Source organism: Tribolium castaneum, chromosome 10 (genome assembly GCF_031307605.1).
Source record: "Tribolium castaneum strain GA2 chromosome 10, icTriCast1.1, whole genome shotgun sequence".
NCBI lineage: Eukaryota > Metazoa > Arthropoda > Insecta > Coleoptera > Tenebrionidae > Tribolium > Tribolium castaneum.
In genome coordinates, this window is record NC_087403.1 from 3,088,235 (window position 1) to 3,105,751 (window position 17,517).

General features: G+C 35.6%; 1 protein-coding gene across 3 annotated transcripts in view; it reads right to left on the minus strand.

Moving 5' to 3' along the window:
• LOC663070 (metabotropic glutamate receptor 7) overlaps window positions 1-17,517 on the minus strand; it is a 61,178-nt gene that overhangs the window by 32,273 nt on the left and 11,388 nt on the right. For all 3 annotated transcript variants that reach the window (XM_064359348.1, XM_064359349.1, XM_064359350.1), the window contains 2 exons: window positions 7,239-7,370; window positions 4,987-5,166 (listed from right to left, as the gene is read on the minus strand). In XM_064359348.1, the coding sequence (XP_064215418.1) occupies window positions 4,987-5,166; window positions 7,239-7,370 (312 nt within the window). The remainder of the gene's footprint in view (window positions 1-4,986; window positions 5,167-7,238; window positions 7,371-17,517) is intronic.

Consider the following 17,517-nt stretch of genomic DNA (forward strand, 5'->3'; position numbering starts at 1 on the left):
ATTGCATCGTTAAACACAAATTTACCTACTCTTGTTTACCGTGCAAACAAACAGAAGACAGTTTTGAAACCTGAACTAGCTCGGTAAAGTGATACCAGTATGTAAATAATGTAACAGTCTGCGTGCACTAAAAATTCGACTTTCAAATAAAATTAAAACCCTTCTTTCCCGCAGATCTGAATCACGTTTTTTAGCAAAAGCGAACCACGTCCTAATTGTTTCTGAATAAGCCCTTCCAGAGGTCTGTTTCATGCATATTCAATTGGGAAGTGAAAACGCGCATTTTTTCGGTAAAATCGACTTGAATGTTCTATTGTTTACGTCCTTAAGAAACACTTCATTCAAATAAAGTCGGATTTAATTCTCAGAAAACAGAATCCTGTCTTGGAAGTAAAACGTAAATCGGTGTTGAATTACTGTGACACTTGCAGTTTCTCGAGAATGTAACTGTAATCGATTTATGATGCCACCTCATTTGCAAGAGTCATCTGAAACAGTCCTCTGGAGCAACTCGATACGTGGAGCTGTGTTAACAATGGAATTAATTCAACAAATCTCTTTGAATTTACATAAAGCCGATAGCTTCCAAAATAAATAATTTCTTCCGAATTCGTTCCGCCGAATAGACAATAAACGCGACTAAATTATGCAAATTGCAAATCATTCCGATAATTCGAGGAATGCGCCATTACATTTAATTTAAATAATCAAAAGGCAGACAATTATTTTTATGGCATTTGTAGCCACATGCACATTCCACGCGCTAAAAATATGCGAATTGATCGATTGTTGCCGATGAATGGAGTACATTCCTTCTGCTGGTGTGTATTGTCGGAAAGCGTTTATTTTTCGTGTGAATTTTCCGAGCAATGGTTTAAAACTTTTCCAGCTGTTCGATTATAGCTTATCAGTTCGTTCTATCATTTCCACAATTCGCTAACTTGGAAATAATTGAGTTTAATTGAATTTTTTCGATGGACATGCGATCATTGAAATGAACACGGAAACGCCACACAATTAATTTTATTTCTAAACCAATTCCTTCCAAAATAAATCAACATAAATTGGAAAATAAACTGAACCCAGTTTTTCTCACAGCACAAAGTGAACGATATATAATTTCGAGGCGAGAAAATTTATGATATTTTTGGACTAGTTCTCTTTTCTTTAAGATTACGGTTATTTTGTTGGACAGAGAGTGAATACGAGGTTTACACTCTTATTTAATTCCACTGCTTTCATGGTTGTGTGGGGTAATAAAAGGGTTTTGTTGTCAGGAATAAAAATCATTTTCATTTATATTTATATACGCACACATTTATAATTAACCCTTTAGGGCTAAAAGGAAAAATGAATATATTTTCTATTTGGGGAACAGATAATGATTACAGTGATTACGATATTTCGACCAAATTCAATTTACAGAAAATAATTCACGTTTATATTAATTATAACGTTGTTATTCGGTTGAAACAAAAATAACAAACTCAATTATGTTAATCCTGCATTCAGTTTCAAAATATTTGGTTTTTGTGTGATGAGTCACCTATACTATATTAACTGTTATTATTATTGTTATAGTTTTCAATGCTAGTTTTTGTTTATTATTTTTAATTTTTTTGATTGTTTTTAAGTATGTTCCTTGCAAAATTTTGCTACTCAGTTGGCAAAGCTGCTAGAGTCTGATTAATTATAGAAGTAGGAAACAATGCAGCACTTAAAATTTTGTGTGGCGTAACATTTGAATGGAATAATTGCTGATCCTGTTTTGGGGATGTTTGGAAGATCGGTATGTGGCAGAAGTGACTGTTCGTTAGTAATGTAGTTGGAATCGATTGAATATCAATGTGTTTCCAGTCTCTGGAGGCTCAAATTCGAATATGAATCCTATTACTTAAATAATTTATCTGCCAATAGTTCACAAAAACCTGCATTGTGTTTGGTAGAATCATGGTAAACTTGATATTTTTGCCAAAATATGTGGACATTGTCCTGTGGGGATTAATTCTGGGATGTAGGTTCGCATTATCGTTTTAGGAGCGTCTTTTTAGGCGTCCGATTCCGAGTAATATCAGCATAATGTGAATTGTATTTGGAGTGGAAGCTATTGTCCTTGTGTACGAATTTAAATTTGTGAAATTGTTTCGGCAATAAACTGAGCAGTGAAATGTCGGTGCTAATAGAATTCAGTTTGATATTATTGTGCAATTAATTACGATTAATGGGGGAAGAAAGTTTCAGGATGGAGTGTTAAGGATGTAAATTTGGAACTGATTTTTTACCGTGACACAATATACTTCGAGGTAATTAAGTTAGCAGAAACAAAAAGTTTTGGGTCAGTGAAGAATTTAATTAGCGAGGAAAAGTTCTCTGTTTTCTGGGTGCGAAAACATCGCCGTGTTTTAAATAAATCAGAGCCGTTTTTAAATATTTATATTTGGAAATTTCTCACAAAATCAGCATAATTTAAACGGATTTTAAAGAACGGCCTGCTGGCAATTTTGACGTCAATTAAACTCGTAAAGTGGATGGCATAACAATGAGAGTGGTCGGCGCGGTTAAGGTCCCGTGACTTTTTCCCAACCGATTCTAAATCTGGATCCGTTGTGTATCTGCTTTACTGCATATCTGCGTTTTCATCTGGCGTGCCGACGGATTTCAGATCCTTCCTTCTTATCCTTCTATATCGCTCCGTTTGCTTATCTTATTTCAACTAATTTAAGCCGGCTTTTCTATACCAAGAGCTTTTATTGATTCACTAAAACGATCGCCCACTCATCGCAACCACAAAGTCCACTCTCAATTCCCTAACACATTTTTCCACCGCTAAATTTACTACCAAAACAAAACGACGTCAAACATGCAAATTTATATTTACATATTTTTTACGTTGGGAGCCAAAGTTCTGCACAGTTTTGGTTGGTCAGCTTGGATACGCTTGGTTTGGACGTACGGAACCAAACCAACCAATCTAGTTTACGTCAACTAAATAATTTAGTAATTTCTTGGGCCAGTATAGACATGAAGTAATTAATTTCTAAATAATCCATACGAAAGCGACCACATCATTGTGTTAAATTGAGAGGGTACTTACCAAACAACTCCCTGGGGTATGTGTGCTGTTAATATCGTGAGTACTGCTCTATTTAAATTATTGCCCGGACATATTAAATCAAAGATCAGAGAAATACTCAGTCTTGAAATGAAATTAGTTCCTGTACTCACAACTTGAGGTATTTTGTAGCAATCTCATATTAAAATTATGTGCGAGTCGAATGACTTTATCTAACAAAAGATGAGGAAAAATTCCGAACAATTAAAGAGATTACAAAGTTGTGTGTCATACCGGGGAAAACTTACGCAATTTACTGTAAAAGTTTGTATAAGATTTGCAGAAGCTTGGAGCTATGTAACAATTGGCATTTTTGGTAAACAGAGAGAAATAATTGAATTATATTAAGTAGTTTTCCGTTTCGATTAATTTTTGCAGTCAGGAACTTTTATATGTGAAAGCAGATAACGTAAAATTTGCATTTATATTTAAACGGAGCAGATTTCTTGGTGTTTCAGCTTGTAAAAGAGCAAAACGTATGTATGTCTAGATTGTTATGTATGTAGTCTCTTGAGCAACAAAAGTTGGATTGAAATTTGTCTGAAGTTGATATTCCGTAACATCGTTGTCTCTATTCAATAAAGTTTTGTTTTAGCAAGTGATTTTTTATAATCTTAGAATCTAATTCCTTTAAAATTGTCTTCGGAGGAAGTGAGGATTTAAATAAAATTTGAATAATGTAAAATGTAAATGGTGGGTCAATGAAGCATTTCTATGATACGCATTTAAATCAATTCCGTAGTCTTTAGAAACGGGAGTGGCGTTTAATGCCCTATACACGTCTTGTCTTTCGCTATTTTAATAGGACGGATACCTAAAATGCTTACGTGTGTTTAGGCGACACGTCCCGAAATAACATTATTTATGCGTTGAAATTTCCTTGTTGTACACAAGCGACGTCGTATGTTGGAGGAAGTTGACACGAAATTTTATTATTATGATTTATTGCCGCCCATAGCGTTCCTACTTAAGAATGCATTATTTTATTGCGGTTGAATTTTCTGGCCCGGCGCATCCACCAATTCTCTCTACACTTAAATTCTCCCGTTTGTTTTATTTTCGCAGGAATTGGGTTTTTTCAGTTAGTTATTTGCGTTAGTGAGCGGTCACTTCAGTCCATTTCCGGTAGTTACGGGCCCATGCAATCTCATATAGGAAATAAGGGACCAATCGTTTGTTTCATTTCGAACCAAATTTTACACCAGTTCGACTTCCATCCTCCCAATCGAGAATTTTGCATAATGATTATATGCCCACATAAATCGGGCAACTCAGCACATCCTTTCGCATCAAGAATTTATGCCAGGCTTTTAGACGCGTGTAGAAATAATCTAACTAGAGTATTTAATAAGCAATTACTAACAGAGACTTATCGCCTTACACAGTAGTTAATGCGATAAGTGTTACAGTTCGTTAAAGGATTGTGAGCCACTTCTTAACAGCTTTCTCAATGATATTTATAATAGTTATATTAGATAATTGGATTCGCACAGAACAGACAATTTTCGAGAAGTACGTACACATTTCCCTCGATTTGCGTTGCGTGTTTCAGTTTCACAACTCTTAATTTCTCACTAAAAGCCCCACTTGAAATATTACGTCCGGTTCTCATTTTATTCTTCCTAGGGCACCGTTTCGGTGAAAATTATTATTTGTCGCTACAAATGTATTTATTTTTTGTGCCGGCCAAATGTGGCATTCGACAGTTGTTTTTAAATTAATATTTAAATATGTTCTGACAGCTTGGTGAGTTCGAGGCAATCATTCCGGGTTATTTCGATTTGGATGTTATGCAGTTACGGTTAAAAATAAACTTAAATAACCGAGTTAGTTGAGATTGGACTGGAAATTACGGCTGTAAAAACGTTACTTACTCTTTCTCCATAATCTCCTTCGACTGCCACTGTGGACACGTACTTCCAGCCCAGTTCTTTGATGATTTCCACCATCGTTTGCGCTTGGAAATTATCGGGCGGCACAACTCTGCTGAAATATTCGAATCTCGACTTGTCGGACAATTCGGTGCTGGTAGAGGCGTAACTGACTTGGGGGATCTGAAACATTTAGTAAACAACCCTCTTCACTAATTGTTCACTCAAGAAAACAAATTAAGGAAGTTACTTCCTCACAAAGAAATCCTATTTGCATAGCCCTCTAGTTATTTTACATGCCTTTGGTATAAGTTTTATGGCATTTTTTACTCTGCCAGCTTTAAGGGCAATCCCTTGTTTGTGCGAGCTCCCTAAGAGATATGAAATTTTATACGCACGTCGTACCAAATTAAACCTTTACAAAGATACTTCAGAGAGCTTCACTGCACCTATTTACGCACGTTTAAAAGATACCTCTCGCTGCATTGTGTTTGTAATTAGCTGCTCTCTGTTGATCAACACAGACTCAATTAAAAGTATAATTAACTCTGCTTAATTCTACTCCGCCTAAATTTACATACTCAACTTACAAAATTTGCCCCAGGTTAATATACATTTTTTACGAACGAAACGTTCCTCCTTCCCGCGTTTTGCGTTCTGTTTATTTATTTTTACAAATATCTTTTACAATTTTTAATTTTTAAGTTTATTTTCGGAACAAAACTGCTTTAAACTAACGGAAAAACCGCCACTACACTAAAATATGTCACATGAATAAAAGAACACAGGGCAGAAGCTGGAGGATTTTAGTGGATATTTCGTTATTTAAATATACTTGTGATTCTCGAAAACGTCAAATGTTTTGCAATGTTTTCATCAAACATTTGATTTAATCCCTGGTGGATATAATTGTGAAACAAATACGTTTTAAAATATTTGTTAACAATATAAATGATTTAATACTGAATACACAATGCGATAAACTGTTTATTGTTAAAACATTGTAGTATTTTGGTAAACTGTCGGGAATCAGAAGGCTTAATTTTACATGTGATACCAATTTTTGCACGTCCAGAGTTCATCGTTTTCGAAGTGTCTGATTCCCGACTAAAATAAGTTAGTGCATCAGCAAAGAAATGTGCGAAACTTGAGTCGACCACTTTGGTGCTTTTAGTGGGACGTATGGACGGTGTGTGAAAAATAAAAAATATAAATATAATCGCTCCAAAAACAGGAAATGCAATTTTCATCATGAAGGACTAGTCGTAAAATAAGAGATTGTCTTTTTGCTTGAGCACTTTTGTTATTTACTTTTGTAATAAGAAAAAATAGAGCAAGCAGGATTTAATAAACCTGTCGCAAGTTTATTCATTAAAACAAGAGAAATAGTAGGAAGTTCGCTTGCAGCTTGTTCGAATAAATTTCCGGATTTTTGTCTGGAAATTATTCGTATTAGAGGTAATGATCGGCAAGCTGTCATGTAAAGTAAGGCGAATACCTGTTTCTCCTTTTCACAGTACTCACGCTGAATTAAAATGATCCTTAATGCGACCCATGTTATTGTCGCTTTTATACCCTTATTTTCAGTGTCCACTTTAGGTGAGTGCTTTTAGGACTTCACAGTTACCAACAATTATTTACAAAATATTTGCTAACATAAAAATTGAATAGTCTGGAGGGACCTCAAAATATAATTGGATCCGAACGCTAAAATCGATAAGTTGCAATATTAGTGAAACTTTTTCAAGTTTTAGTTTTCTTGCAAAAATATAACAGATTAATGAACTCTTGTAAAAGCACTTCAAACTCTAGTCAGACTTGATTAGTTCATTTTAAGCTCAGCTGCACCGATTTTATTATTCTATAACAGGGTATAAGAAACTTGATTGCTAAATAAGTAACGCAACGGTTTCAACAAGCGCAATTTATTTTGGTGAAAATGCTGCGGTACCAGACAACACAATTCAGCTTGTCTGTTTTGTTTTTGAAATAATAGACTTTTTCATTGTTTAAATGTTTGAAAAACATTATGTTAAACCAAACCCAGCGTTACTAATTTATTTGTAAACAAAGCGGTGGAAGAATTTTAATAAAAAAATGATGGTTACGCTGTTGTAATTATCATTATCTACCAAACAAGCGAAAATCACATATTTTTGGTGCAAACATAAATAGTAACTTGGTTATTCCGGCTTTACTTGTGTAAACGCGGATCTTGAGGAAATGAATAAATTTGAAAGTAAATAAATACCTACCTTAAATAACCGCAAGATATTTGCCACCATGATCGAAACCACGCTAAAAGAAGCCCCAATGACAGCTGTAACCGGTTTATGTGGCACATAGACGGGCGGCTTTCCAGACTCACACTTGTACTCCGACATGTCCTGGAAAAAGTGTCAATTTCAGAAATTGATACGATCACAGAGAAAAAATTGTATAGTTCTTGGACAGCATAAATAATTTTATAGAAATCGTCAAAATATCGTCGTACTTGATTTTAGGTTTATGACGCTATTCATACCGCACGCAGTAAATTTAACAGTTGTGTTTATTTTATATTTGAAACGGGGAGACAGATTGTTATCATTAAACGATAGACGAAAATGCAATTAATCAACGCAAAGCGATTCAAAATTCCGTTTTTTAATAAATCAGGAAATTTCGCGACGCTCTAACACCTGAGTTCCGGGATCTCAGGTCGATTAATTTATGAGGAAAGACAAATGCGGTTTAAAATAAAAAATGAGGTTCCACAAACTACAAGTTTGCAAATTTTATTTCACAAATTAATTTCGCGAAGGTGCTGACTTAACTTTAGCTAAATTATGAAAAGCAGATTTGTGTAAAAACGGCCGTTTAATCTTCACCCTATAATTTCGTGAATTAGAGCTAGGACCGTCTCAGTTGCTTGTGAAATAGTGCAGCTAGTAAAGTTACGTTTTATGTCACCCTAATGGACTGAGCTTGATGATATTTCAACTTCTTGTTTTGCCTGTGCGCATAAAAGCCACCATTAACACCGGTAAAAACAGCATTTTCAAACATCCTGTAAATAAACTTATTTCTAAACCGTTCCACCGACATTAAATTCTTATCATGGACAAACAACAACACCCTTAATTATGAAAATGAACCTCGGTCTACAAAAGACACTGTTTTCTCATCACATAACAAGCACAATTTTCCCTTTGTTATAGAACTTGAAAGCACAAAAAACTCTTTCTACCTTCAATTTTACTTATACGCTTCACTAACCACCAGCCCGACCAAGAAAAAGGTTACACACGAGACATAATCTCATATTTTATCTTCAATCAGATTAAATAAACTCTTCAGGCAAAAAACGAAAACGTTTTTATTCATCTTTGCTCGTTCATCAGTGTCATCATATCTATTATAAAGCACTACATCTCAAATTATCATTTACAGCACTTAGAGCGAAATTATCAAGAGCACAAGTGCTTCGGAATTATTTAGCATAAATGCAACTAAAACAGAGTTGTCTCGGCAACTTGAGCAAAAATGAGTAAACAGTCGTGTATTATTTTGCGACTGACGCTTAAAACAAATTTTATAGAAATAACGAGTAAAAATGGTGGATGCGCCGGACTAACAGGCGTTTTCTAAACGCGTTATTTTTTAAACGAACTGTTGGTAGACTAAGTGCTGTCTGTTGTTTAATGTGTTTTATTTCGGATTTCAAATAGGATATAAATCATTGTAAGCATCCTGAAATGGATGTACCCATCGTCGATCACACTTCTCCTGTCACATGATCCTTGAGGCGATTGTTGTGGTTAAGACTCTCCGTCACGAATGATTTTTTATTGATGGTAATTTATTCAAATAGAGAAATTATAGTCAGGTGAGGCCTGACAATGCAGTACACAAACAAGGAATTGTCCGTGTATTTGCAGCCGAGGCACGCTCGAAATGTTTGGAAAACTAATTGGTATGCTATGACATTTGTTGACTGCAAGGATTACATAACAGTGAGGGACAGGAAGGACAGGGCCGAGAGAACATTGCATCACATAGTTTAAGGCAACCCCTCGAGTACCACTAAGACAGTTATATTGCTTCTCGTCGCTAAGAGCAATACTTCAATCTAAATTGTCGGCGAGTTCGGCTGATTTTGTTCAACTATTGACTCAGGAACCGTACGTTTTTACGTGTTTACAACGTTTACACTCTTTTGGGACTTAAATGCAGACTAATTTAGACGGCAAAAGCACGCACGGCTTGATTTAGTCTCGTTCTAAGCTTAGAATTTTTTTCAAATATTACTTTAACAGAAAGCCCTACATTCTTTTCTACTCCGGAAAATTATTTCATACATTTACAATTCAATTCCTGTACTCTTTCAGAATCAATTCACATATATGCATACCAAAGAAACTTTGATAAAAGTGTTATTCACAAGTTTTCAATTGATTCCGTACAAGATAAATAATTTCCCCTGAATCTCAATGACGCAACAACTTAACCGAGTTATTAAGGTTTTCTGTTTTATTTGGATAGTGGTGTAAATACCATTTGGAAGTAAAGCTGGCGGCAAGTGAAATAAAAGCCCGCGTAATAAAACAGGTTGGGTACTTGGATTCGGCGATGTTTGACAGCAGTAAGTCTCGCGGAGTTTTGGAGATAATAAGGATATTTTGCGAGTTTTGAGTACAACAGATTGTGAATTGGGAGTGAACGAGTGAGCTTCATAAATCATCTTTCTTGATGTGTTTGTTCGGACTGTAAACATAAGGCTAAATTCTCAGAGCTTTAAATCTCTCTACCTATCAACCCCGACAGGATTAATTACATTAGCTACGGTTTCTGTACAATGCCGGAAAATTAAACATGGATGGACATGGTCAAGGCTTTCCTAAAACGCTCGAAATTTATGACTAATGGTCGCAACCAGCATCCAATTACTTTTATTTAAATGAAACGCACCGTGAATAAATCCGGGAAAAAGAAATGCAACGGTATTGTGACGTTTGACGTATTTCGTATCATGAAGGATAAAAGCCACTCAAGGGAATGCCATGCGAACATTTCTAATATATTATTCAAATAGTGCACATTTATCCAGAAAGTAGACACACGGAATCTAACACGGAGTGTTTATTCTACTAGTTTTTACCGGCTGGAATCACCTAACGTGATTTACTATTGAAAACTTTGATAATATTTACCCGTCTGCATTTTACACAAGATTTCAAAGTGCCTCTGTTCTTGCATTTGTGGACTCTGGGCATTACAGATAATATCGACGACAAACATCGTTAACTGGCTTTTGTCATGTAAACATAAAGCTAGCAAAACAATAATAATTAATCTAGGAAATTAATCGTATTTTTACGGCTAAAATGGTGGATGCGCCGGGCAAAATTATTTGTCAATTATTTATTTACAAATTATTTGTGTTATTGGTTCTGCTTTTAGTTTTACTTTTAAAATCCAATTCAATTAACAAATTTTTCCCTTGGGTAAAAATGTAATAATCCGTATTTATTGCTTTTAATCAATTTTAATTTCAACAAAACATTGCCTGATTAATAATTAATACCTAATAATTTATGCTGATATAAAAACGCACAAATGCATATTTTATGGCTAGTCATGTGGATTCGAGTACAATCTTAGAACAATGGCGGAAAAGCGAGATAGTAAAATTTATTGCGGTTAAAATTTTATTGTATTTTTGCCAGTAAATTTGATGTGCAGGGAGTGAAAGATGCATTAGATATAAAGAAACATTTAAATAAAATGATCGGAGAGGTCTCGCGCCTGTAAATATATTGGGTCGAGACAATAAGAGATAGATAAGAGTGGGCGAGAAATATTTTATCTAAACGTTTCGATATGCAAATTCAAAACGATCGACCAAACAAACAGAATAAAGAAACGCTGACGATGAAAGAAACGCGTAAGTGAGTGGTGTTAAAGAAACAGAAGTTTTAGCAAATGTTTGTTGCGATGAAATGACGCAAAGAAAACGCAATTGCGCCGCTGATTAATAAATGTCGGTGTAGAAATTCGCATATCTGACTACACAAGCTTGTTTGGTCATGCAGTATTATCATCCATACAGAATATTCGGGTCATTAACTCGCCACACATGATGCTCATGACCCACTCGTTTCAGCAATGCCAAGCCTTAATGGATTTCGGCCTCTGCAGATGAAACTGAAACTATTTCAGGTACCATTACACTTATTAATTCCAGTTACAAATAACCAATTCGTGCTGTTAACTTTCCTAATTTGCTCTTAATAGATCTGCTGGCAACTACAAATGAATTCCCAAATTAAAGGTCAACTTTGTTTTAATTAAGCTTTGATTATAAATTTAAAAGACGCTTAATATCGAAACCACTAGACCGTTGCTGCTGATGATTCGGGCTAGGGAATATTTATTGCGTAGAAATATCGCCAACTGCTTAGCATGCTCTCGGATTAGAGGGAAAGGAGCCAAAATTTCGACCAATCTGCATTCGAAGAGACACAAATGATGGAGCGCCATTGTTGGTAAAAATAAAATTTCAATTAAAGAGGAAATTTAAATCCTTTTATGCAGCTTATTTGCACCTGGCTTTATCCGCTCCACGCTGATGTCTACACGTACACCTACTTTGTTTTAATTGTAAATAATTTGCGTTAGATCTGAGTTAGATGCGCTTTACTCGCTCAAACAGATTTCCAACGTCAACACAAACAAAGTATTTTTTCGTTCCGTTCCTGAACTAATTGTCTCAGAGTAAATATTTGCGATTGAAAGCATCAGAGAAAATTTGATATCGTACTTTCGATACACTTTCAGCGATAATGACAATATTTCTGCATAACAAAGCAAGTGTCAAGTTGTTTTAATGTATGGCTTAACTGTTCCGCTTAAGATTCAATATTAAAGTTCATTAATCTTGCATATAGTTCCATCGCTTCTGTTTCAATCAAACTTGGAACAAAGTTCCACGATCACGCATAATAAACTCATTAACTACCTCTACTTTATCAAATAAACAGGTATTTGAGCGTATTTTTACAGACACTTTATTACAGACTTTCGAAAAACTTCAATATAAGTCTGACGATGATTTATCGACATTTATAATAATCTTTTGCGCTGACGGAATCTCTTAACTGTACTTAAATGAGATGAAATAACCCAATGGAAATCATTTCTGATTGTAACGTTTTTCTTTCAACACGTTCAGGCCTTGCAGACGCGAATGTCTGAAAAAAAGGCACAAAGAAATTTTCTCTTTATTCAAAAATAGAAACGAAATAAGTAATTTCCAATAAATAAAAACTCAAAAAATTGTGCTTTTCACTCGTCATAGAAGTAGTTTAAACTCAGTTATGGGTTCTAATTGATAAATACTTGAGTTTCTCAAGACACAACGGCACTCTGACGTTTTATTACAATATTAATCAAAAAAAATTGGTGCTTTTTCTTTTATTATGTTAGTGAAGAGTTTGACGTGTATTCGCATCAGCGGCGGAAAGTTTTATTCTGGAGCTTATCCGATGCGTATCGCAGAGAACACGCCTACCATAGAGCTTAGCTGAAGTTACAGCCATTTCTTATAGATTCTTATAGAAAATAAGAGTTATTGCTACATTTGTTTGCACTGATAAAGACATAATTTTTCAAATTCACCGATAACAGCGTTCCAAGTGCTATTTTTATTGACCGAGAAAGGACCTTGCAGACATTAAATCAAATTTAGCGACATTTACAAGGATCCTATTATAGCTTTCCAGAAACATAACGTTTACATTAATCGAACAGGTATGCTCACAGAAACCGCTTCTTGCTGTTATATTACATTCTACATCTCACCCGGGACTCTGAATAATAGATAATTGTAATTATTGGTATTAATGCTCAAGCCCATGGCTACATGCTTGCACAAACGTCCACTTTGTTACGAGAATTTAAAGGTTTTGTCACAACTTGGAGTGTATTGTAATGAAAAATATAAAATTTTATTTTTTTCATGCTCGATACTTTAGTTATTTAAATGTAAAATTTAGTATTCTCACCAGGCGTATCAGCTCTTGCTGTTTTATCGACTAGATGAGGAAAATAAAACAAAAAATAATTTTTAAAAGAAATATTTATTTTCTGCCAAAAGTACACTTAACGTATTGTTTAGTACAGTAAGTTTTTAAATCTTTAAATGTAAGATGCAAGCACCGTTAAAATAAAAAAAAACTGTTATTATTTTTGTGGAATTTTTGGCTTCAGGAATTAAATAATTAGAATATATATATTGTTTTTTCAAATTTTCTACGGCCGGTTTGCACATATTTTCACGGATTAGAGGCATCTACAGGTTACAGGTGTAAGGGTGAGTGATTTCATTTATGTAATTTATCATGTCGGGCTCAATGGTGTTTTTGGTGGCGGTGGTAAAAAGTGAGTCGGTAGATTTGGGTTTTGTAGCGTCTGATAAGGATTTGAAGTGAGCGCTGACCACTTGGCTTTGATTAGTCGAGGATCGTTGTTGAATGGGTCAATGGGTCGAGATGTTACCTCAGATTTGGTCGCTGATGACGAAAACTAGAGCAAAACGCTATTCGAGTTATCTTAATTATAAATCTGGTAGGATAGTTTATTGTGAAAGGGCTGAGAAATGTATGACAGGGAGAAATGACTGAATTAAAAGTTAGTAGGAGTTAGTGTGTTTTAAGGATTTTGGGGGTTTAAGGGATTTTATTTAAGGATATTAACGAAGTGATTAATCGTCATAAATGCGCCTTTGAGCTGATCCATACAAATGTATCAGGTTTGGAAGCGGGGCGTAATCCTGGGCTCGCATGAACTTGCTGATTGATTTAGTTCGTGTGTTTCAGTGTGACGGTAATTATTTGACGAGGGTTTGAGTTTCTAAAAAATTGGGTTTTGAAAGACGAAGGACGTTTATAATATGTGAATATTTGATCAGAGTCCTCCAGACTGTTCAAATAGTAATTTATCTTTGTTTAGTCCCGTGTGCGGCTGTGTCGCTCTTTCAATTCAACAGAGTCGCCGTTATAAATCAGAGCGTACAACCCACTTCAGATGATTGCGTCCTGGGCTCTCTTCCTGCAAAACGCGCTAATCCTTCCACGCCTGCGATGCCTCGTCCATTGGCCGCACTTGTCCCTCATCGATCATTCCCAATTCCGTGCCCTTTCTCGCGGTCATTCAATTAAGGTATACCTTCCACCGCATCTCCATGCAGCCAATTATTTGCGCATTTCCAACTTTCGAGGGCAGTTTCTGCGACAAACTGACCGACTGAATGCACCAAACTGAACTTGAGCACGGAGCCTGTTGCCACTTCTAATTGCCTCCATTCACCTCTCCGAACTCCATGCATGATTAAATGTCACCTGAATTTCAAATATTCGATGCTCCCTCTCGCGAGAGCGACACCTCCGGAATCAAATAAAACGCTCTACTTAAAAATCCAATTCAAACCCAGCCACAAATCCCAGCCATTAAAAGCCAATTTGTCGGCTGGTTTTTACTAAAAACTGCTAAAAGAGGGTTATTAGAATGTTAGTTCAAGGTGGACGCGCTTGTCCGGTCTTGGTTTACAAATGGACAGCTCAGTTCATTAATTTCCTCTCAAGCTAACTTCCGAAATGCTGGGGCGAGGCAAACGCCAGCCCACGCTCATAATAATTAACTTTTTGTCCAATTTCAACAATTTCTTAATTCCTTAAACCACTTCCGAATTTCAAACACAATTTACATACCCAGTGTTTTTAGGTTTTGACTTTAAATTACTTAAAACCTTGACTTATTTACAATTTCACAATTCCAGTAGTGAACCAAAGCAAACATTTGGCATTTAAGCAAATCATTGATAATGTTAAATAAAATGACTTCCTAGCAATTTCAATAATTACTTGATCGATTGTAATATTCCAACATCAAATTAGCCGCCAACAAACATTTAATTACCCAATGGGTACACAGAACACTGTTATTCTGGCAACATAATTTGAACAAAATAAACCGAAAACTTTGACATTTTTAGCTAAAAAAACCTATAATATTTAAAATCAAATAAAGTGAGATACATGGTTACAATTTCCCTCACAATGACTTCCACCCTGTTAAATCAGTTTTTATACGAATTGCTGGAGGCCGTACTCTTCCTTTCCCTTTGATATATAGTCTGGCAACTTCTTGTGTAAATATTGTCGTCTGAATGGTTGTTTTTCCGTAGGTTGGTGTAATTGTAAAATTTCGCGAAATTAAACTTCCGACTTAACTTCCGGTTTAATTTAATTTAATGAGTCCTGAAAAACTCCGAAGTTTTAATTATAAACAGCGAACTTGTTGCTGGTTATTCGCGCGTTTTCCGGTCGCATAAAATAGTTGCATAATCGGAACGTATTTGATTGAAATGTGATATCTGATATGAAATTCTTGCAATGCTTTACTCGAGTTAAGGCAATATATATGTATAAGGCATTAATATAATTGGCATCCCTTCTGTCATCCACTTTGAAAATAGCTGCCATCTATCAAAATGTGCGAACGGCCGCATTTCGGAGCAATTCCATCACCCATAGACGGGCCCGTATTTACGTGAACTTCCAGCCAATTAGGAACCCCCATAATTCAGCCTGTATTAATGACTTTCGATTATGTTCGACGATCTTGACGGATTTCTGTCCATTTATTTTTCACCGATTGACAAATGGAAAAAGAAAATACGAGACAAACGCGCTTTTTTACTAAAGATACACTAAAAGCTTTATTAAGCCGGAGATTATTTTTAGCCATCTTTGTAATGTTTTCCACCACACAATGATATCCGCAATTTCCTGTCCACATTTTTACAGCCTGTTCTCGAAATTATTTTACGCCACCTATTAAACTTTAAACCAACACCCTTTCACGTAAATACACCAACGCAGCTTTTGTTAAGCGCAAAAATGGCAAAACGACCGGACTAAATGCTCATTGTATTACAATTTTAATCGATCTGGCGAAACTTTATTACCGCATTTAGGTTCTACTATTGTTTTTGGTTTTACGGCCGAATACCCAAGCTTATGTCGCGGCTATTATTGAGAAAAAGATCACAATTTTTATCGGTCTTAAACGAAATTAAAATCATTTTACGGGTCAGACAGAACAGAAAGGAACAAATGAGTTTTGCGCATTTTTCAACAATTACCCACAGAAAATTCTCCTTCATTATCTGCGAGATATTAGCAAGGCGAGCCTCCTGTGTAATTTAAATCCAGCGACGTGTGCTCATATTAAAGCGTTGATTTGATCTTAAGAAAATTGGCGTCGATATTGAAGATCTTGTCTAAATTGGATAAAAGTGGCGAAGTTTGACCCCTATTATAATCAATTTGGCGTTCGGTGGGGTCGCGTAAATGAGAAGGGGTAGGTCGATATATGCCGGTCGATTGGTCTTTGCCACAGTTTACCGACAGCTGTCGGTAATTATCAAAAGAAGTTGCTCGATTAATCAAGTGGAGACACGAAGTCGATTGAGTTCTCTGTGCATTTTTTCCAAACGTCAAATGAAAGTCCTAAAGCTGCGTAACTTTTAGATTATATTGTGATTGTCGCGGAATTTTAATTTTAGAGGTCTTTACAAACGCCGGCCTCACCAAATCCTTCAAAATTGTGCAGCTGCCCTTGTGATTTTCCGAGAAAATAAAAAGGTTAAAACTTTTGTCTCAATGACATCGTTACTTTATGGTTTAATCGCAGTTTAAATCCGGTGGTTGAAAAATAAATGTATATATCTTCAAAGAAAACATGAGGTTTCCGGACGCTTAACTGCTTTCGGATTTTCCAGATATTTACAGTTTAATGTTTGCTAGTCTTTTTGACGTGAAAGAAAAGCTGTCGGGTTGTAATTTTTAAATTCCCAATAAACACGCTCGAGCAAGTCAAGCAAAGCAAACCACCGATGAACGTAAATAAGTGTCTCAAAATAGCATTTCTTTGGTAATGGCACTGCTAGTTTACCAATAAAGTTATTAAATACACAATCAATAAATCCCGGAAACTCGAGCATTCGCCATTGTGCGGTTAACTCAAGGACAATGTGGATAAAGCAGCAATAAAAAAGTTTGCGAAAAAAACATAATCGACAACATAAATTTAAGCCTAGTTGGAATTTTACGCCTCCAGCGCAAATGAAAAAATCCCAAAAATTTGCTCAAAAACAGGTCGACTGTAATTATTTTTATGCGTTAATGACCCGCCCACTGTCTACCCAGCACCGATATTTTCAAAATATCTTGATCTCGCATTGACAGATAAATCGTTTCTCAAGTTCCGTTATTTATTATGCTGCCCCAACCAGCACGGCGGCAAACAACCAAATGCTTTTGATAAAAACGAAGCCCAATGAAAGCTTCTACCACGGAGCTAAATCTGGGTAGAATTCTTCTTTTCACAAGTAATTAGAAGAACCGACATGTAGAATTACTATCAAGGCACGTATCGGATAAATGTTGCGGCGACGTAGGTTCAATGGAACTGTTGGGACTACTAATTGCT